The 23,234-nt window shown below is 39.4% G+C and overlaps 1 protein-coding gene across 3 annotated transcripts in view; it reads left to right on the top strand.

The window, feature by feature from the left end:
* LOC112118487 (palmitoyltransferase ZDHHC20) overlaps nt 1–16,830 on the top strand; it is a 70,958-nt gene extending 54,128 nt beyond the window's left edge. Inside the window, exons 7-13 of one of the 3 annotated variants that reach the window (XM_024216852.3) lie at nt 711–831; nt 7,671–7,803; nt 10,259–10,385; nt 11,578–11,667; nt 13,714–13,751; nt 14,287–14,364; nt 15,809–16,830. In XM_024216852.3, the coding sequence (XP_024072620.1) occupies nt 711–831; nt 7,671–7,803; nt 10,259–10,385; nt 11,578–11,667; nt 13,714–13,751; nt 14,287–14,324 (547 nt within the window). In that variant the 3' untranslated portion in view covers nt 14,325–14,364; nt 15,809–16,830. Of the gene's footprint in view, nt 1–710; nt 832–7,670; nt 7,804–10,258; nt 10,386–11,577; nt 11,668–13,713; nt 13,833–14,286; nt 14,365–15,808 lie in introns of all 3 variants that reach the window. The other 2 variants (XM_024216845.3, XM_024216835.3) reach the window with 2 other exon arrangements.
* Nucleotides 16,831–23,234: the final 6,404 nt, after the last annotated feature.

Here is a 23,234-nt window from a genome sequence, read left to right as displayed (position 1 = left end):
TGTGTGTGTGTGTGTGTGTGTGTGTGTGTGTGTGTGTGTGTGTGTGTGTTTTGTCTGGCGAAAAAAATTTCCCTGGAATCTAACCCCCCTATTTACATTAATTCTTATGGGGAAATTGGATTCGCTTAACATCGTTTCGCTTAAACTCACATTTTTCAGGAACATAACTACAACGTTAAGTGAGGAGTTACTGTATTGCTATATATATTTTTTTTTTCCATGCAGGATTCATTTCAGGGTGTAGAATTGCAACCTGGACATGTAGACCCTATTGAATATCATGCAGTTTTTATTTCCCTACACATGACGTGCCATCCCAGCAGATATTGCTAGTTGTGGTAAACATTAATAGATGTTCTAGGGCCTAACATGACACCCATTGAAGTCAATGGAAAGGCCCCCAGTGGCTCACGGTCTCTGATGTCTGGCAAGACTTCATATTTTTATATAAGAAATCTGGCCAGAAATGGTGCTGGTCATCAGGCTACTCTTTGTTCAGCAAAATTATTTCAGTGGCAGGAGTGATGGGAGGAGCCCAGATCACCTGACTTAAGGGAATATTCTTGAAAAAGGGGATTTTAAAATGTTAAATCTTAACTTTTTCATTGATGGAACGTTGTCCCAATTGACAGACTGCTGAAATCATGCACATACAATGGTGCCCCACAAAAACAGTTTGATTAATCTTTATATCTCTCTTTCTCTTTTAGGGTGAATAACTGTGTGGGATTTTCTAACTACAAATTCTTCCTCCTGTTTTTATTATACTCCTTATTGTACTGTCTGTTTGTTGCCGCTACGGTCTTGCAGTACTTCATAAAGTTTTGGACAGTAAGTTTTGCTTTTTGTTAAATTAGCATGCATTACTGAAATCTATATCAGAGCATCATGTCATCCATTTTTGTCTGTTTTGTGGATCAGTACCATCAACAGCAGCATCACTTGAGGTGACTGAAGCAAGAGAACCTTCCGAAATTAAATGAATTAAGTTCTACATTGAGTAGAGCTGGACAAATACTGTGGGAGAGTAGAGAGGGTGGAAATTCAAAAACAATAAAATGCAACTTCTCTGATGCCCAAAATTGAACAGCACAGCTCAATTTTTCAAATATGTGTGTTGGATACTTACAGAGAGCTGCTTATAATCCAAGCAACAGAGTAAAACAAATGATGGAAAATATTGTCAGATTTGAATAACAAATTCAAGGAAATAGAAATCTACTTGTGGATATTCTGCGAGCAGAAGAGACAGCTAAATGTGCCTATTCATTATGAATTTGTTTGGTTTTAATACTGAGTGCTTATAATGGCAAATTTCAATTTGAGGTTAGTAGTGTTTACTGACCAGACATGGGCATCATAAGAAGTTATGCGAAGTATGTGCAGTGTTAATACTGTTTACTTTCACTGCAACTGTTTTCAGTGTTCAAATGGACAATATGCACGTACTCTATTACACAAATTCATTTGAATAGAGCCTTATCAGTGGAAGCATCCTTATACATTATATTTTATGCCAATTCTCTTCCAGAGAGAAGTGCACATTCCAGACTCAATAGAGTATCTTCTATTTCATTCCCTCTCCTAATATTAAAGCCTTGCATTGTGCCTACTGTCCTTCCTGATACATAGGACTAGATGTAGTTACTTTCAGAATTCAGCTAATGCTACTGAAAAATAATTTATTGGAAGAATTGTCATCAGTGAAAGGCTCTTCTTCACAACTTTTAAAACTTGTGACTGCCTCTTAGACACAAGTTGCCATCTGTGCAGCTGTGCAAAATGGTAATTATCCTCAGAGCTGTAAGGATGACAGTTTTTGGAGCCTAAAGATGTAGCTATATCAGGGATCTCTTTCTTTGTATAAGACTACACGATACGTTCGGAGTAGCTACACTTGAAACAGTTGTTCTTTTGATGTCTAAGAAAGACAAATGGTATAAATGGTGTTAGTAGTCATCCAGGCTGTACGCCCAATTCTACGAAGTGCTACCTTTCAGTATAATATATCAATTTTACATTGTGGCCCATCAGTGTAGAGCCAAAGAACTCAGTGGGAATTGAGTGTCAGTGCTTTGCAGGATCAGGCTCTATGATTGTATTCAGTCGGATATGTTACTAATTTCCTCATTAAAACATTGCCTTGGCAAATTTCTCAAAACTAAATGGTCTAACTCTAATGTTCAATCTTATTGAATATACACGATTGAATCTTTAATTTGTTTGTGAAGTGGCTCAATGTGGATGTGGCCCTCTGTATTTTACAGATCAGTAGGGGAGCAGATATGCAGGAAAGAGGACTGATTTGCTTTGTCACCTCACTTCATAAGTCTTATTACAGTGGAAGTCTTGTGTCTGGACATTCGGCCATAATGAGCATTATTTAATACCACCTATTTACAGAAAATCTCTTCCAAAGCCCATCAGACACAATAGTGGAGAGGACTTCTCTGAGTGGAGAGAGGAAACTTAAGAGCTTCTTATGTAATCATTAGACTTCAATATTCCCTGCAAACATGTGTCGTTTCTGATAATTGACTGTTTAAAAAAAAAAAAAAAAAAAGTGGTCTTATCTTACTCAGCAGTACTGCTTCATTTGTATATTCAATTATATCTGTTTGCTTTAGTGATTAAAACAGGTATGTGATGCTTCTTATGTCTGGTAGCACTGCAGAGCCAACATACTTAGAAAGATTGAGCAGGATTCAGTGCATCAACAACAGAACATTTTTGATTATGAGTGTGGGTCTAATTTGGCATGCAGAACTTTGATATTCAAGAGTGGAAAGAACCCATCTTGACAAATTTCAAAATGAGGTTGCTGGACTTGCAGTAGGAAAAACATCTTTTAATTGTAAACTTGCACACACTTGTTATCGAAATCATTAAGACACAAAATCCTGAATTCTTTCAATGCCTTTCTTACAATCACTTTTCAAAGTAAAACTATACTTTATACCTATATTCAAGCCACTTATACACTCCTGCATTTAATGTACCTAAAATAAATTATAATGAGACTAAAATAGTTGACCATTTTAATAAGACTTCTGTAGAGCAGTGGTGGCACTTTCATCAGCATGGCTTACAAAATTCACTTGTGTGTGGTGTGTAGGAAGCTTTTCTAGATGAATGCCATCAACTTCTGCAGAATCTAAGACTTTATTGCTATGTGTGATTTGTTTTCTTTGAAATATTCTAGTCTCAGTAGTTGTAAAGAAAGCCTTCCAGATATGAACCAGGTATAACTGATGTGTTGCTGTCTGAAGACTGTTAGCTTCAGTGCCTCTGCAGCTGCTCATATCTTATTTGCAAAGCAAAGTGAAAATTGATCAGGCTTGTTAGTTTTCACTGTTCCTGTTGAGGACCTTTGAGACAGCACTGACCCAACATGGACAAGTTTCAGATGAAATTTACTCTGCTGCAGCTTGGGAAAGCTCTGAGTAAAGGCAGAAGATGGATTCAAAAACAGAGCCTAGTACAGGGGTTCTTAGATTTTAAAGTGATAAGACCATATATAGGTACATAGATAGGATAAGTGCAACAGCACCACCCTTGCAACAGCCAGTAGGCTCTGAGGCTGAAGTGGGGGAACAGAGCTATTTTTTTCTTCCAACAGCCAGTGGGGAATGGAAACTTCATACTTACCAAGCATACATTATCTGGACACTACAAAAATGGAGCCCTCGAGCAGATCTAGGGACAACATTGTAGTAGAAATCCCAAATCTCCTTTTGCAACAGCTGCAGGCAGGGAGAGGAAGGCTGTGGGAGGAGCTTAGATTCTCACATGGGCATTGCTACTAGCCAATAGGGCCCTTCATTTTAGTTGAGACCTCAGGCTATTAGATGTTTAGAAAATCCCTATAAATGAGAGTGCCTGTGTGGAATGAGGGCAGTATGAGGAGAACAATGAGATAAGAAAATATTCTGTGGGGAAGATGAATAGAAGTAAAAGGAGAGGAAGTTTGAAACAACTTTTTTTTTTTTTTTTTTTAAATCCGCTTGGCTATTTTGTTACACGAACAATCAAAAAATATCTTTACCAAAATGAGTTCTGCCCATGTTAGGTAAACAATTTCTAAAGTTCAGAACAGCAGCAGCAATTTAACCACAGTATTGACCAGGTCCTGATCAAATTTTATTTCAAAAACTAAATATTTTGCTTTGAGAAAATACTGTTCTCCAAGAATTACTTTGTCTGTTTTACAGAAATATAATTCCAAAATAGCCAAGTGGATTTTTTTAAATTGTTTAAAAAAAATTTTTTTTTTCAAACTGAAGATGTGTGCCATGTTTCATGAAAGTTGTATTAGAATTGCTATCAACCCTTGAAAATGTGTTTTTTACAGTGGAAAAATCTGACACCTTGAAGTTCTAGTACTTTTACAGTTTTGAGAATTTTTCTCTTATCACTTAGCCTGCAAACTCTGTTGACAGAGCCTTGGCTATTCTGCCTCCCTGGAATAAAAAGCACCTCTGTAACTTTCTTGTTTACTCTGTGGATCTGTATTTCTTAATCTTCAAGCTGTGTCCCCCAGAAAGAGGACCACCTATCTTGGGTTGGAAAGAGGCTTGGCTACCCCAGCGTGGAGGTCAGCAGAGAGAAGCAATTAATCTCCTCCGCTGACCCTGATGTCAAGAGGTTAAAACATGGCTGGGTCTCTTGAAGAAAAGAGAGAGAGAATGGCAGCCCTAAGAAATGGAAATCATCAGTAACTAAATGGCCCTACGTAAGGATGTTGCGAGGTCAAGGAGCCTAGCCTTGATGTGTTGGTGGAGAGAGCAGTTGTACCTTGCTCTCTTAGGCCTTGTCTAGACTTGGATGTAAGATGTGATGTTAGTTAACACGTTTTAAAAGTCTTGTGTGGACAAGGGACGCTGCCTTTAGCATGTGCTAAACTGTTCAAGTTAAAGCTTAGGCTTTTGTTTGATCAGCTTTACATATGTTTAAAGCAGTCAGTCTTGCCCACGCTAGACTTTTAAAGTGTTAGCTAACGTGTGCTAACATCACACTTGAAGTCCGAGTTTAGAGAGGGCTTTATTGTTGCAGAAGGGGAAGCCTAGAGTTTTTCAGTTAACTGGTGGGAGGCATCCCAGATCAGTGTATAAGACCCTTTTGCCTTCACGCAAAAGGACACTGCAGGACAGGGAACATTATCACATGTGTATTTGTATGGGCAGTTTTTATTTTTTTAGCTATGACTGACTAGAGAAAATGAGAGAGAAACCGTTTTATTCTGCCTCATTTAGAGCCCATTCCTAAATGTTTTACTTCCCCAGCACAACTGAAAAACAAACATCATGTCTGAGTGGAAAATTTTCTCCTCTTCATATTTACAACCCCCTGACTGACAACTCCAACCTGTGGTAATGAGTATATTGGAAATGCAGATAGATGTGTAATCACTAAACTGTACAGCATTTGTTTTGCACCTCTAAGGTATGCTGAGCTTGAGTTATTTTCCTGACCCCTGAATATTCTGTTCATAGTCAATGTTTTTTAAACCTCAGTTACAAAATTAAAAGACAGTTAGATGAAAACTACTAATGGAGAGAGCACCTGATGCAACTGTATTGGGAAAGCTGAGGAAACATGTTGAAAGCGCCCCATACATGGTATAAATGTTGCCAGTTACACACACCAACAGAGCACTTCAGGCTTTCAAAAAAGAGTTGGCAATCTGCTCCTGTGCACTTTGCTCCCATTTTCTTTATGAATGAAAGATAAGACTTCTAATGGGCATTGGAACTCTGCATGTTTTAGAACACATGTGCACACTAACCATTGCTTTCCGAACAAAGCCTGTGCTGTTTTCAAACATTTGTCTTGAAGTAATACTGGTATATAATAAATTGTCTTTGTTTGCGCAAAGCTTTGCCGCAGGAAATCTGCAGAGAATTGTCCAAAGGTAAAATCCTGTGTTGATGTGATTAATATAGAAATTGTTCCTACTGTGCTTTTTCTAGTCCATTCATTTGTGATAGTTGTTTACCTTGTTACCTAATTGGAAAAAACCTGTAATCCTTTCTCCATATAGGACAGGTGGTATAGAGTGTTTGTGTGTTTGATTTAATTGAAATGTATGACAGATAACATCAGATAAGTGTGTGTTGAATGGACTAATGGAAAATTAAATGGCAATAAGGCCAACTACACCTCTGAATAAAAATAGATACTCTAATTTCCGAATGCTGTTAAAGGTCAACTTCTTAAAAGTATTGAGTTCTTGAGCGTATGTAATTAAACCATTTATTGTTTAAAAAACTCATTGGCCTATTGTAAAAGTATACAGCAAACCCTAAAAATAGATAGGGAAGAAAGTGAATGCCTAATATTTTTGTTTGTTTTTTAAAATCATGTTTTGTACCTGACGTACTGAAGTTGTAGTTCAAGAAAAGTTGATCTACATAAAAATGTGATCGCCATAATTTTGCCATGGGCACGGGCCTGTAGTGGTTTGCTGTGTAAGTGCTGGCTGTGTTTTAAGCTGGTCTAACTCAAGCAACTAGGCCTAGATCAACCAAGGGGACTTAGCCCTGCTGCCTAAACTAGCCAGTAGGAATTGGAGGAAAGGGATGGGTCTTAGGCAGCTCTCTTATTTTGACATTCTTGGCCATGAACCTCATAGATTCCAAGGTCAGAAAAGACTGTTGTGATCATCTAGTCTGACCACCTGTATAACACACGCCATAGAACTTCCCCAAAATCATTCATTTTGAACTAGAAATCATTCCTTTAAACCTCCCAGGTGAATGCCCTGACCCCTGGCCTATTGCGGGGAGCCACGGGCATTAGCAAGTCCTCCTCCTCTGTTTTGTGCAGGGCCCAATCCAGTAAGTGTGCTCTTAGGTGACCTTTGAGAACACCCAGGATGTGGGCGCTGTAGGCAACCTAGGAGTTGGAATGCCCAGTTTGAAGATCCCGCTGGGTCTTAGGCATTGAGCAACTCAGGACTTGCACAACTTTGCACATGCCCACTGGCAGAAATGTAGACACCTAGGGAATTTAAGCACTTTCATGGTTAAGCGGCAGCTGAGCAAAGGGTTTGAGGATCTAAACTTTGGACTTAGGCACCTAAATCCCTTTGTGGATTTAGCCCCTAATGTTTCCAACATTTAAAAATATTTTAGACAAGACATTGTGTAACTAGTCCAGTTCCTCTCTGCTTTCGCTGCCAGTTTGGGGGCATGTTAACAGGGACACTGTCAACTTAAAATCAAGTCAGTTTTTAAATTAAAAGTAGTTTAAGCACCTTCCCTGAGTCCATCTGTTGATTCTTGTGGTTTCACAGTCCAAATTTTCCTGTTTCTAAAAACAATTTTCTCTCCCCTGTTGCTGTATGGAAGACCCACCCTAACATGAAAGAGATTATACCAAAAGTGCTGTCAAATGTACATAGAAAATACTGCTCGCTTCCAGTTATGTTGGTGTTTACAAGGAACAGTAGGTAAAATTCAGACAGAATGGGGTTACCATCAGGCTAATCACTGTGATCCACTGCTCTGAACCGCTTCAGATAATATGGAATATTAGTGATGCAGCATATTATGCAAAGTGAATGGAAAAAAGCTTCAGAGGGGAATAAGTGTAGAGTGGGATGTTTACTGAGGATGCTAGATTATTTGCTAAAAAGGGTTAATATTAATCTTCATTTTTTTTCTCCCCAGAATGATCTGCCAGACTCACATGCAAAATTCCATGTACTTTTCCTTTTCTTTGTGGCTGCCATGTTCTTCATCAGCATACTGTCACTTTTCAGCTACCACTGCTGGCTAGTCAGCAAAAACAGATCAACAATAGGTCAGTTAATTGGAATATGTAGTTGCCTTTTGGCCAGAAAACTGATACTGATGTGAGCTTGAGTTCTGCAGGAAGTGGCATAATGTTTAAGGGAAATTCTAAAATCCTGCGGAGAGTGGAACATTTTCAGTGGAAGTAATTTAATTGAAAGGTTCTGTTGTGAGATAATTGAGTGTAAAGAGTTATCTGTCTGGAACCAAAGGTGTGGGTGCACGATGGATTTCAGTTATTTGTTTTATCTTTTTGTTGTATTTTTGTATGATGCCTAGCATAATAGGTCCCTAATCCTTGGTTGGAACACATAGGCATTACCACAGTACAAATCATTTGTATTACAGTAGCACCCCACCGCTCCAACCAAGATCATGGCACCATTGTGCTGGGTGCTGTACGTAGATGTAGAAAGACACAATCCATGCCCCAGAAATGTTATGAGGTATAGAGGGAATAAAAGAGGGGACCTTGCTACTAGAAAACTTTTTATAAAACACTCAAAGTAATACAGAAAAATGGAAATACTGACAAATATTTCCTAACATAAGAACGGCTGTACCAGGTCAGACCAAAGGTCCATCTAGCCCAGTATACTGTCTACCGACAGTGGCCAATGCCAGGTGCCCCAGAGGGTGTGGACCAACAGGCAATGATCAAGTGATCTCTCTCCTGCCATCCATCTCCATCCTCTGACAAACAGAGGCTAGGGACACCATTCCTTACCCATCCTGGCTAATAGCCATTAATGGACTTAACCACCATGAATTTATCCAGTTCTCTTTTAAATGCTGTTATAGTCCTAGCCTTCACAACCTCCTCAGGTAAGGAGTTCCACAAGTTGACTATGCGCTGCGTGAAGAAGAACTTCCTTGTATTTGTTTTAAACCTGCTGCCTATTAATTTCATTTGGTGACCCCTAGTTCTTGTATTATGGGAATAAGTAAATAACTTTTCCTTATCCACTTTCTCCACATCACTCATGATTTTATATATCTCTATCATATCCCCCCTTAGTCTCCTCTTTTCCAAGCTGAAGAGTCCTAGCCTCTTTAATCTCTCCTCATATGGGACCCGTTCCAAACCCCTAATCATTTTAGTTGCCCTTTTCTGAACCTTTTCTAATGCCAGTATATCTTTTTTTAGATGAGGAGACCACATCTGTACGCAGTATTCAAGATGTGGGCGTACCATCGATTTATATAAGGGCAATACTATATTCTCAGTCTTATTCTCTATCCCCTTTTTAATGATCCCTAACATCCTGTTTGCTTTTTTGACCGCCTCTGCACACTGCGCAGACATCTTCAGAGAACTATCCACGATGACTCCAAGATCTTTTTCCTGACTTGTTGTAGATAAATTAGCCCCCATCATATTGTATGTATAGTTGGGGTTATTTTTTCCAATGTGCATTACTTTACATTTATCCACATTAAATTTAATTTGCCATTTTGTTGCCCAATCACTTAGTTTTGTGAGATCTTTTTGAAGTTCATCACAGTCTGCTTTGGTCTTAACTATCTTGAGCAGTTTAGTATCATCTGCAAACTTTGCCACCTCACTGTTTACCCCTTTCTCCAGATCATTTATAAATAAGTTGAATAGGATTGGTCCATAATGATGCTTCCCTTGCCTGCTGTAAACTGAGTCTTGCTGGTCAGTACAATGGGTATTTTTTCTACCATGTGTTCAAGTTAAAGCACTTGGATAACATTTTTAAAAGTGCCTACGTGACTTTGTAGCCCAAGTCCTATTGATTTTTTTCTGATTTTTTTTTTCCCCCCTCCTCAGATTTTTCATCAATCAGATCATTCACTCAGCTCTAGTTGCAGCCTTTCCTTCTGATTGTGGTCTTTGCTTCTGTTAGACAGGCCTTCTCAGATCAAGATTAGACTATTGCAATGCGCTGTACATGAGGCTATACTTTAAAACTATTTGAAGATTGAAGCTGGTACAGAATGCAGCAACTCCCTTATCAAACAGTATCTCACTGGGAGTATGCAACACTGGTGCTCCAAGATCGGCACTGACTGCCTAGTGGTTAATTTATTTGTAGATTTGTATTAATGCGGCAGGGTAGTTGTTATAAGCCTAATTATAGTCGGGGTTTCAGGTTTTGTATTAGTATTCTTTCGACTGTCAAATCTAAATAAAATAAAATAGACATGTTATAAAAGCACGTCCCATATCAAATTTAAAGTTTTACCGTTCATTGCTGTTATGTCACTTACCTTGTTAGATCTTTGCCATATTTTTAATGGCTAAAACTTGACATCAGTGTTTTACTGTAATGCATATTAAGGCATTGTTGATATTAGTTTCACTAAACTCACTGTCTGAATGCCATGTATCTTTCCATTGCCTACAGTAAACATAGTAATGAAGAGAAATTGTTTGTTCATTTCCATGCTGTCTAAGTATGTTGCTTAGTTTAAAATTGTTAATTTCCTTTTTTAAACAGAAGCATTCCGGGCACCCACATTTCGAAATGGCCCTGACAAAAATGGCTTCTCTCTCGGATGCAGCAAAAATCTGAAAGAGGTTTTTGGAGATGAAAAGAAGTATTGGTTGCTGCCTGTTTTTACAAGGTATTAAGTAAGACTTGATACTCCTTATGAGAACCATGGATTCCACTACTTTAAAAAACAAACTAAATATGCATAACTCCTGGAATTTAGGGGTTGGTGCGTGAAAGTGTACAGTAAACAGCTGAACAAACTTCACTGAGGACCCTAATCTGAAGAGTTAAGCCTTGATCACAAGGGAGCGTAGGGCCCTGCCAAACTGAGATGTTGAAAACACTTCTTGAACAGTGTTTAGAAAGATGCTAACAGTTTCAAATGACAGTGGTCTGGTGCCTTACATAGAGCAGGAGCCCAGCAACACAAAGGACCAGACCAGTGAACTCTCAGGCTTCACCTGTGCTACAAGAACACTGATGTAAGATGACATTTTTAGAAACAATTTTAAAAATAACTGTCTGACACAATTTTGCCTTCATTGTTGACCGCACATAATTAGATTAAAAGTGTTACGAGAAAATATTCCGAGACTAAGCAATACAAGGCTCTGTCTGTGGTAGAGAAATTGACAAATAATTTCCCAGCAGTTTTAATACCATTTCAGATGAACCTGTGTTAGAATGGTGTTTAAAACCACGGGGATCTATAGCGTAGATGAGCCTCTGTCAGCCAGACCAGTTTTTTTTCCTATCATTTTAATTTAGACTGGCTTCAAAAGCAGGTTTATTGAAGGTGTGGTAAAAATAGGTCTGGCCACTGGAGCCTTGCCTACACTACAGCTCTTGCCAGTTTAAATGCCAGATCACCTGCATGCATTTGTACAATGGGATGTGTGAATCTCTCTCACATGCTTTCACACACAATTTTATACAAAAAAAAATCAATTACTTTTGGGTCACATCCCAAAGAATCATCTCAGTAGTTCTTACTAAAATCTATAGTCTGGTGCTGTGACTCAGTCATGACAGACAGCAATCTGTTTAGGCAGAGAAGGGCAAAAGTTATTTCATAGGCCTGCCCGAAAGCCAGAAACTGGCCTGGCCACATAGCTAAACGGTAGAACTTTGCACTGGCATGCAGGAGATCTATGTGCAGTTCCTGTTTTCACTGGGGTTTGGAGTGCAGCATGGCACTTAAGCTAACTAGTTCTGACATGTGACATTTGATTTTCATGCCAGTACCTATTCAACTGGATTTACCTAGCTCATTTTAATACACTTCCAATATTGATTTACTTAATGTTTCCTTCATCGTGTAGCTTGGGTGATGGTTGTAATTTTCCAACTCGCCTGGTGATTATGGATCCAGAGCAACTTACTGTCTCAAGCCAAAATGAACCCCCCAAAAGGTATTTAGTTTCAGCTATTTATTTTGTATTTCTGTGCTTTTATTTATGTCTCATTTCATCTTTCATCTGGCGAATAAACTAAGTGAAAGTTTGAAAGGCCACTTTAAACTAGTTGCACCCACCAGTAGGTCCTGAATTAGTTTGTAATCCTTCATAGGTAGATGGGGTGGGTTGAGGAACAATGGTGGACAGCACAATGAATATGTCTCCTCAGTGCAAAGCAGTGATCAAAAAAGAAAGGAATAAGTTATTTACGTGACCGTATTAAGGGGATAGACACCAATACCGAAAATATAAATGGATAGATTGGTGATAGGGCCCTACCAAATTCACGATCCATTTTGGTCAATTTCACGGTCATAGGATTTTAAAAATTGTAAATTTTATGATTTCAGATATTTAAATCTGACATTTCATGCTGTAGTAATTGTAGACGTCCTGACCCAAAAGAGGGTTGTGGGGGAAAAGGGGGTTGTAAGGTTATTATAGGTGAGTCGCAGTATTGATACCCTTCTGTGCTGCTGCTGGCAGCAATGCTGCCTTCGGAGCTGGGCTGCCAGAGAGCGGCGGCAGCTGACCAGGAGCCCAGCTCTGAAGGCAGCACTGTCTCCAGCAGCAGCGCAGAAGTAAGGATGGCATGGTATGGTATTGTCACCCTTACTTCTGCACTGCTGCTGCTGACGGGGTGCTGCCTTCAGAGCTGGGCACCTGGCCAGCTGCTGCTGCTCTCCGGCCACCCAGCTCTGAAGGCAGCTCGCAAGTAAGAGTGGCAATACCACGACCCTCCTATAATAACTTTGCGACCCCACCCCCACCCCCTTTTGGGACAGGACCCACAGTTTGAGAAATACTGGTCTCCCCTGTGAAATCTGTGTAGTATAGGTTAAAAGTACACAAAAGACTAGATTTCACGGTCCATGACGTGTTTTTTATGGCCGTGAATTTGGTAGGGCCCTAATGATACATCTTCACCGTGAACACTTTCAGATTTAGTTACTTCTCAAGAAGAACATAATAGAAAAGTTCCAAAGATTAGCAAATAATATAATTTGAAGGCCTATGAGAAGGGATTTGAAAAGACTAAAATAATAATACAATTTTAGAGAAGGATTAGAAAGAGGTAGATGTGTATAAAGTAACAAATGACATTGGTGGTGTTTTTACCATTTCACATAGTCCCGTAAATGCATAAACAAGGGGACACTCAAGCCCTACCTGTTTGAGGAAATTGAACTGTTGCTGGCAACGATTTTTAGTAGTTTGCTGATATTGAAAAGTGTGCTAGTTTAGAGAGGACAAAACTGTCTTCAGTATTCTTCAGAAAGCTGGATTCAGACTTGGTGAAGATTTGTACATGTACATGGAACTAAGTCTTTCTGAAGTGCTATTATTTTCCAGCCTACACTAGCACTTAAGAGGAATCCATGGCTTAAATCATTCTGGCAACAGTTCTGTGTTCTGGTGTAGATGGGCTTTGGAGAAATTAAAAGCCAACTTTTATAAAATAAATTAAACATACTTTTTTTATGCAAGATAACTAACCTGTGGAACTTGCTTAAACTTAAACAATGGAGCAGGATTATGGCTCAAATAATGAAGTAGCCTATTGCATTAGGCGCATGCTGAATGAAGCCCCCTAACATTAACTTGTCCCATTGTTATACACTGCTTTTTCTTTTTCAGGAAGTACTGGCTACATTATTTTTGTAATTTATATGGCAATTGTGTAGGTGAAATCACAAGATGAATGCAGCATGGAGTTCTGAACAAGGCATTCCTCCGTGTTCAATTTTCCATTTTCCCCATGAGAATAGTAAATGGCCTTAACCAGTCCAAGCAGAGGCTATTTTCACGGAAGCAAGTCTATACGTAAATTAGGTTTCAAACGGGCAACAATATACTTAATTTCCAGTTACATTGCCTGGACTGTTTGGTGTTTTTGTTTTACTTTTAAGTCAATTTTATTAAATTTTTCAATAACTTATGACTTGTATGCTTCTTACAAAATCTAACTTTGGACAATACTTCTGTGTACTCTGTTTTCAGTTCTGGAGCCAATCAGCCCTTTCCTGTCAGGCCACTCAGTGAGTCACAAAATCGATTGTTGGACAATGAAAGTCAGTGGGTGGAAGGTGGCTCAGAAGAAGAAAATGTTAAATCAGGTAGAATTTATAAAGTAAAGGGTCACATCTCAGCTGGTATCATACTTTATAGTTGAGCTATGTTTTCCTAATGGATTTTTAAAGTTTAGTAAATAAAATATTAATGGGTGGAAAATTTGTCAAATGGAATCAAGTCAATATTTTATTTCTAGAATGAGGCTAACTTGTGCCTCATAATCTAATCCAAAACAGATTAGTGCATTAAGGAAATCTAAGAGTTCCAACTTTCTAGTCTCCTGTTCTGGATGTTCTAGTTTGGGATGGGTTTGTGCTTTGGTTTAAAGGGAGGGGAAAATTACTTCTGTAAAATAGAGAGAGAAGGTGGGTGAGCCAATATCTTTATTGGACCAATTTCTGTTAGTGAGAAACACAAATATATGCAGCACCGTAAACTTTGTGGTTTAAAGCCAGTGTCTGTGCACTACATACTTTGTATGATGATCCTCTCACTTTTTAGGTGCAAAAAAGCATGTTATAGTTTCATTGGAAAGCTGATCTCAGTCTGTTAATGACCAATTATCTCAATGAGAAAAAGGTAAGATCAATGTAATTGATTATTTTACACAGAAACAGCAAATAAATTACTTCTGGCCATCTGAAGCCATAAAATATCCAGTCTGTGAATTCAGAGAACGTCTCGAAGCTTCTTAATAAAAAGTTCCCTCTTCAGTGCATCACAAGTGCTAGAGGTGTAGCTCTACGTAGCATTCTGTCTGCAGAGTAATATGTGGGTTGGCTAGTCTCTTCCTCTGTCTGATTAAACAGCGGAGAACCTTGCCTCTTAATAGTACCATCCTCTGATTTATTTGCTTCAGAAGTAATTAAGGTCTGATAGTAACTCAGTTCAGCCTTCCCTGAGCAAGAGTAGATTTAAGAATAGAGTCTGGTGGATAAATGAACTGGAGGCTCATTTGTAGAGCTGAGCATGAGGTTCCTGGGATAGAGCCATAACAGATGGAGGGGATGAAACTGGAGAAGTGGATAGAAGGAGCAAACCCCGTAGCAGTGGATTTGTGGGCTGAGAAGACTCAGCCTTTCCCCCCAGTTTGGTCTGCAAGCAGGCCAAAGAATTCCAGCCTTAACCCACCAGTGGAAGGAAATCGCTGCAGAGGCAATTCCAAGCTAAATGCTTTCTTGATGTTCTGGAGCAGCTAAACAATGTGTTGTTTTGTCCTGCTCTTGCTTATGTGGTCAGAAAAGCGGTGGGCGTGAGGTAAATCCTGCTTCAGTGAGCGATCTCTGTACACAGAACAAATGGCTCTGCTTAGTCACACTTCAAATTGACAGTAACATTTTTCTGTGCATGAAAGGGTTTCTGTATATACTTTTCTTATTTGATATTTGGGAAATACGAGGTGTGCTGCTGCATACATGAAAACTCTGTATTTCCTGAGTACATTTACAATGACTAATTTAGATTGTAATAGTGACTTTAAAAAAAGCTGGTGGAATTCTGTAAGGAAAATGCAACGAGAAAGTATTCGTAAGAGCAACAGATTGTATACAGACACAACTGTTATTTGTTGTTTGTTATTAGTTATGATGTACCATTTTATGTTGTTAAGGAGAATTTAGAGGGACCATCTATTGGCGTCCTGTATTGCAAGTTCCCCATTGGACTTCCCTGGTTGCCAAAGTCTGTCACCATGTAGGAGAAATAGGTAGACTGAGGTCCTTTGCAGGAAGCTGGGCAACTGCTGTAGGAAGAGAATACAACGGATTCAGGAAAGCAACACTATTTAGGACAGCGTATAAGCTTGTGCTTAAATGTTGCCCTGAATAGAGATGAGTACATGTTTAAGTACTTTTATGAATCAGGGCCTTACCAGAGGCAGAGAGCTTGAAATTATATGTTTTAAAATCTTATTTCTAGAATTAATTATAAGGTAGGTAGATATAATTCTTAAATAGAAGCTGATCTACATGTTTATTAAAGTTAATGTTACACTTCCACTAATTAACTTATTTCCTTTAATTAGGTTTCTGCGACACATTTGTGCTTGAATATTAATTTTGTTTGGAAGAAGTTGCTCAGTAAAATGGAACAGTGTGAACATGTTAAAGAAGATTTATGAGAAATTGTTTTTGTACAGTACAATGGACGCTTATAAGCACTGCTGCAGAGCAGGGAAGTAAGACAGATGCCTTAAGATTATTAATATGCATTTATGCAACATTGACTTATATACTGCTACAAAAGAGCCAAATCCTGAAGTGTCCTGCATGGGTGAGCAAGGCCCAAACAGAGCAGAAACTATGCATTGCTGCTGTGGGGGGATAGATCTGCCAAGACCCAAGCAGGCAGATCCCATATTCCTGTGCACTGCAGAAGTTACTTCCATAGCAGGTCTCCAGGGGACCAAGAAAGGGGAAAAGTGGATGTGTTGCCCACAAACACAGAGCATGGCCAGTGAGTCTCCACTGTGTAGCTACATGTGGCCCAAACACCACGTAAGAGAAGAGCAGCACGATGTATCTTCATCTCTTCCTAGTACCTAGTGGTAGCTGGTCACACACTTACTACCCCTGTACCCTGGCTCTGTAGTGCTGTGGGGGTTAAAAACGCCTTCCTTCAGCCCTGCTTTGTTGCAGCAAAATGCCAAGCAGGTAAAGCTCTTTCACTTGGGCTCCACTTGTTTGCTTCAGGATTGGGCCCCCTAGTAATTTGATTTCTTTAATCCTATCAGGAATGTGACTCCGTAAAGTGACCATTTAGATATAGTAACCTGAACAACAATTTTATTTTTCCTACAGTTGCCTCTCAACATACAAAACATTTGTCAATCCAGAAAGGAGCTAACAAACTAGTACACTTTTCTGTTAGGGGTGCAAAATGGGATGTACAAGGCAGTAACAGAGCAGCAAGATCCTAGTGGCAGCAGAAAACTTATTGTAAGTTTTGTACTGTATTGGAAAATGGAACTGGAGGAAATTACTGCTTTTTATATTGAACACTTGATGGTTTATAAACATTGTTTTATATTTGCTTTAGCTTTTTAATAAAAACAGGTTTTTTTTTTTATTATTGTTGGCTCTAAAGTACCATTTAGACACAGTTCAAGTATCTGTGATGAAATGTAAATGTTGGATCATGCATTTGGGGAATGTATTGGAAGTTTATTTTATGCTTTAGTCTGTTGTCTTTTACTTTCATTTTAAGTGGAAGTGACTGAAAAATAGCTGAAATAAGCACTTTACATAATTCTTTATCTTGTTCATGAAAGGCAAGTTAAATGTTTCCTATGTAGGGAATATAGTCCATCCAAAGCTCGAGACCCACAGCAAACAACATATCCACATTTCTTACTCCTATTTAGAAAAGACTACTAATGATATTTATTTTTCAGTGGTACTGACATTGCACCCAGCAAACCTGAAAAATGTCCCTTACTTGTGAATTTCTTTATTCCCCTATATGGTATCTGCTGATCCTGAATAGGTGCAATTGGGTCCTCTTGAAACTGGGATTGGACGCAGCAGAGCAGTTTATCAGGGATGAAGGGACCCACCTATATGTTTTTGTTCCTGGGCTGATTACTTCCAAAACTGAACGTGTATTTTATGGAAACACTAAGGTTAAAGTTGGGGCAGGATTTTGCTCTCACAGGGCCCTTAAGTCCTCTCTGGAGTTAAAATGGTACCTATTCCTTTATATTTTCAAGTACTGCTTAAAGTGGGAGGGATCTGAGAATTTTTAAGCATGCTCTGGTCACTAGCAAGTGTACTCATGGAAGGAAATTTAATGGTCCAAAATTTCACTTTTCAGAAGTCTTGCAAAATGTCTCTCAAAATTTTGTACTGCTTTTGTACAAAAAGTGTAGCACCTACCAACTTCAGAATTCACAAAAAACATCATATGCCTTCTTTTGAGCTACAAACCCCTTTTCCCTGAAATCTTTCAGCCAGTCTCAAATATTGGCAACTTCTGCTTAACTGAAAATAAAAAAAAACAAGTCACCAAATTCTAGCAATCAACATGTTAGGTTTGGAAAGAGAGATCTCCCCATCAAAATATCTTATGGCTCGGGGAAAGGTGCACTGGGTTGAGACCGAGAAGACCCTGATTTCATCTCCCCTCTTCCACTGACGGGTGTTAAGGGCTGTGAAGCACCCCAAGCTATCATTATAGAAAACATGACTATGGGTATTTCCCCCTGCATTTTACAGATGACCTAATTGAAGATCTAAGAGGTTGCAGAGGGTCATTTCTGGCAGAGCAGGGACTAGAACCTAGGTCTCTACTGTGGCAAGCTCTCACTTAACAGTACTGCCTTTGAGTCTAAAAACACTGTGTTAATTGTATCTGTTTAGTATACCAGTATAATTGCATCCACACTAGAGGCTAACACCAATTTAACTATATTGGCTTCTAAACTAATACAATTTAAAGCAGTACAAAAGCTGCATATAGACAAGCCCTCCGAGCTTAAGCCAAATGTCCGTGTGTGGTTTCCAGTGAGCAGTAGTTTCTTTGGGAGCATTCTTTCCTCTGCATCTCAGATAAGCCACTAACAATGAATTGAGACTTCCATACAGAATTGGTGCTACTGATATATAGATCTGGATACAGATAAAGATCGATTTTTAGTGCCATAGTTTGCCAGATTTTCTGACGTTTTGAGTAAGACTAGAATGAGAATAGTACACTCTTGATGCTGGTGAAGGAGGAGCTCTGCTTGGATGTAAAAGCAGGTAGTATCTGAGGCCACTTTTACAGGATGTAAAACATCATTGGGTGGTTCAACAAAGAGCCCCCTGGTTCAGCCCACCCTTCTTGGGAGAAGTGATTGCCACAGAAAAGACCATATTGATGGAAAGGAAATACCATGAAACTGATCTTAAAGGGTGCCCAACTATGGACTCCTAGAACTAAATAGAATCCACTGGCCAAAGTGGTGCATCTCTCTGATACAGGGAGTCACCTTTGCTGTCTTTTTTGAGAACTGACATAGGAGCTCTGGGTATACAATAGGTACAGCATCTGAAACAGGATCAAATCTTCCAGGCTGTCATTTGGAGAGCAACCCTATTGGCAGTTTCCCATGCATAGGCATGAGCACTCTGTACTGGAGTGAAGAAAAGTGAATTAAAGGCAGAAGGGGAGAGAGCCAGCAATAAAAATAAATTTGGCAAGAAAGAAAGAGATGGGGGAAGGGGGGGAAGCTGTTTTGCTGCTGAGTGGAGTTGTAAGCGCACTGCTTCCACGCTTTGCCTTACAGAGGCAGGACAACCTGTGAGAGCAACCTACTGAGCAAGTCCTTTCAGCCCAGGCCTTCCTATTCCATCACTCAGAGACTTCCAGTCACTGCATCAAGGGAACCCCACCCATTCAGGATCAGTGGATGTGTTCTTGAGATAATATGATTATAGTGAGTGCTGGATTGTGTTTTATAAAAGCTGTTCCATATGTGCAAGTACAGAAATACTGAGATGACAACTAAGGGCTTGTCTACACTGGCAATTTACAGCGCTGCAATTTTCTTGCTCGGGGGGGTGAAAAAACACCCCCCTGAGCGCAGCAAGTTTCAGCACTGTACAGCGCCAGTGTAGGAAAGTGTACCAGCGCTGGGAGCTATTCCCTTCATGGAGCTGGGTTTTTTAGAGCGCTGGGAGAGCTCTCTGCCGCGAGTACACAAGCCACGTTAAAGCGCTGCCACAGCAGTGCTTTAGCATTGCCAGTGTAGACTAGCAGTTCCAATGCTTAAGCCTTCAGATGCCTCCACATTGCAGCCACAAATAGTATTCCAGTTATTTGATTGCTGGAGTATATTGGTACCATTAGAATCTGTGTGCTTAATGTTTCTTAAAGCGATTTTATATTAAATATATGTAATGTGCTTTAAACTTCCAGTTTGAGGACAAAAGCCTGATATAAAGCTCTTCTCTCTTCCTATGTAAGGGTTTCCTCCCATTTCTGAATACTTAAGATGATAAAGAAGTCCCTTAATGGGGAAAGATGAAACAAGTGAATCTGTGAGAGAATTCAATTCAATTTGAAATGCTTTTGCTTATGTAACAGTACCTGCATTTACAATTTGTACCACATAATCAGACTGTTTTAAATAATGGTCGTCTGATTCTTGGCAAATTTGTATGATGAATGTAGGAAAAGAGAGATGCTATCTCTTCTCAACTAAATTCTTAGAATACTATCTCAAAATTTGACATCAGTTTATAGAAAGTAATCTTTGAGCCTAGACTTCCACTGACTGATTTTTACTAGGTAATTCTAGAAGAAATTTTTTGACATTACTAATGTTTTTAGCTGTCTGATTTAAGAAAGTACACGCTAATGTGTTAGTAAGCATACCCAAACTGTGTGGAATGCATAGGTAACAAGCTAGTCTTCGTACAGTATATGTCAGAATTAGGCACACTAACACTTGCACTTCTATGAGTTTTAAGTATCTAAATTTTTTAGGTACTATTCCAGTCTAAGTTCATGCTTGAAACAGATTTTAGTATGTTTATAGTAATTTTTGTGGACATTTGTCTGCATCATTGAAGCACTGCAATTTCAGCTCAATGGAGCCCCAACAGTGGAATGGAAGTAGCATTTGTAAGTAACAATTAAGGTCTATTGCCAGACCGTCTAATGAAGGATAAGGCTAGTGCAATCAGTCTTCAGTTTGAGCAGCAACCAACCAAATTCAAAAGTATCTTCTGAATATGAAGTTTTACATTACAATATAGTTTGTGGAACCCAGGCAAGTTTTAGGGATTCGGACATCTGTTTAAAGAGACTCCAAATATTTCAATTACTGAAATATCTGTAAACACAGATCACCTGGGAACCATTGTTCACCATACCTGAAATGTAATTAGATATTCAACACACAGGGCATCTTGTCAGTATCACTAATAGATACCAAAGAGAAGCTGCAGTATGTAAAGCTTAGTTTAATACTGAAAATGTTTACTAAGTTCATTTCTATCCATTTATTTTGTATGTAGCTTTTTGTATGCATATTTTTCTTTAGTATAGAGCTGCCATAATATATAATGAAAATGCAGAATGTAGTTATCGTGCATCTTAACATTACTGTAATGATAAAATGTGTTTTAGGTTAGACTTAATAAAACAGTGATTTTTGCAGAGGTTACTTGAATCTTGTTTCTAATAGGTAGCAGAATCTGACCATGTTTACAAGATGGTTTTAATTACTTGGTTTTCAGAAGATGAGATTTACCAGCAGAAACTCAGATGAGTGCATAGCACCCATGCAAATGTGCTGGGGAATGAGTATCAGAATCTCCTGCTTGCTGTCACCAAAGCTTTAATGGTGACCAGCAGACTTCATACTGTTTACATTATTTAGGTTACAATATACTAAATTGCTCAACATGCCTCTGTTGAGCTCTTTTCCTGCTGCATCAGCTCCAGTCAGGTATTCTGAGAAAATCAGATTTCACAGTAATATTTTTAGGATCAATTTACATTATGGTTCAGACAGAGGATAGATAAGACTGATGTAAGCTAGTCCTTTATTAAGAATTTGCCCCATTTAAATTGTGAAATAAATATCTCTGCAGCTCCTGTATTTGCCAATGGGTATGTCATCTACATTGCACTGTAATGGCAAAATCCTGGGTGTCTGCACATATCTTACTTTCTTGTAGTTATTTTCAGTGGGTTACGTACACTTGCAATTAATTGTTTGAATCTCCGAAGTTAATTATACAAGAATAAATATGAGATAAATGACACATTGTATTTTTTGTATGTTGCTGGTAGGAACATTCCTATGCACAAAGAAAACATGTTGCCATTTATAGTTTAATACTTTGAAGTGGTTTTTTTAAATGGGCTTTTATAAATGAATGAAATATACAAAAAAAAAACAAATTTTGCCTGAGTTCCTTCATATTTTAATCGTATCTTGTAACTTCTCCATATGTATATTTTTTTCACCACTGTACTCTTAGGTTATTACTTAATGTTAAATGTTTGCATTCAGACTTTTGTAAATCAGAGTTCAGACCTACATATTTTGTCTAAATTACAATTCACGGTTTAGGCAAAACTTGCACCTTTTCGGGCCCTCTTTTCCTAAGTGGTAAAGTATTAAGGTATGACACTTGACCTCACTGAATGCAAAAGTGACTAAATAAAGAATGTGAAATATTCTGAAAATAAACTGTTTAAATGTAGTGCATTTGTGTGGCGGTGCGGGAAGCTTGTTTGACCCATTGATGGAAAGCTAAAACATTTGTAAAGGGAAGACAATTCTCCTAATTTTGTTAGAGATGGGCATATGCAGGGTGTGCTTTGCAATACAGGTAAGACTCTCTGCCCTACAAGGTTTACACTCCAAAACAAGAGCAAATGACAACATGGTAACTGTTAGTTCTAACCTATCCTGTTTTAATCATCATACTGATCTGTCTAATGGAAAATCTGGTTCTACAATTTCAGAGTCAAAGCTGCCACTATAGAGAATTAAAACACAGATGCATTCAGAATAGTCCAAGGGTCACTGTATGGGGAGCTGCTCCCCCATCCACCCAACCCCCATGCATCTGGACCTCCCAGACACTCCTGCCAAGCCTCCAACTGTACACCCAGAACCCCCAATACCTGCACCCCAACCCCTGCATCTGGACCCCATTGCCTCCGGACCCCAACCCCTGAACCCAGACCACCCCCTAGCGTTCCCTGCACTCAAACCCCGAGCCCCACCCCATCACCCTGAGCTCAAGGCCGCTTGCCACTGACTTCCAACTAGCTGCACCCAGACCCCCACCCTGCACGCTGAGCCCCAACCACTTTCACCTGGAAGCCCCTGCAGTGTCCCATTGCCCCTGCACCTGGAACCTCTCTTCCCCCCCCCCGATCCCCCCACTGAACTACCTGCACTCTGACTGTCCCACACAGAATCTTCTCACCACACAGTAAGCCCCTCCCCACTTGGGTCCTGCCTGCCCCACACCTGGTGCTTCTGGCCCAGGCCTTGTGCTGTGTCAGGGTTGGGTGTAGTCTCACCACTGAGTCCATGTCCCAGGTAGGAGGCTGCAGGGTGATCTCCCACCTTAATACAGCTAGTGGCCTATGCTCCCCACTGCCATGCTGGAGTCTCTGCATTTATTTATTGACAAAGTTTGCAGAATTTTAAAATAATGTGTGCAGAATTTTTAATTTTTTGGCACAGAATGCCCTCAGGAGTAAAATTCATAGGAAAAAAATGGGTTCACACAATATAAGAATCACTGCCCTGGAGCATTTGTAATCTAAGTTAAGGAAAACCAGACCAGACAGCAACACAGTGCTTTCATTATGACTACAGGGCTGTGGCAGTGAGGGGGAAGAAGTTGAGGGTGCAGATAGTGTTCTCATACATCCTCCTACTTGAGAGTAAAGGCCCGGGCAGGGACACATGCATCCTGGATATAAATGCATCACTGCAT

This window comes from Terrapene carolina, unplaced genomic scaffold, assembly GCF_002925995.2.
Source record: "Terrapene carolina triunguis isolate 2854851 unplaced genomic scaffold, T_m_triunguis-2.0 Scaffold141, whole genome shotgun sequence".
Taxonomy (NCBI): Eukaryota; Metazoa; Chordata; order Testudines; family Emydidae; genus Terrapene; species Terrapene triunguis.
This window is presented reverse-complemented; position numbering and strand designations above follow the sequence as displayed.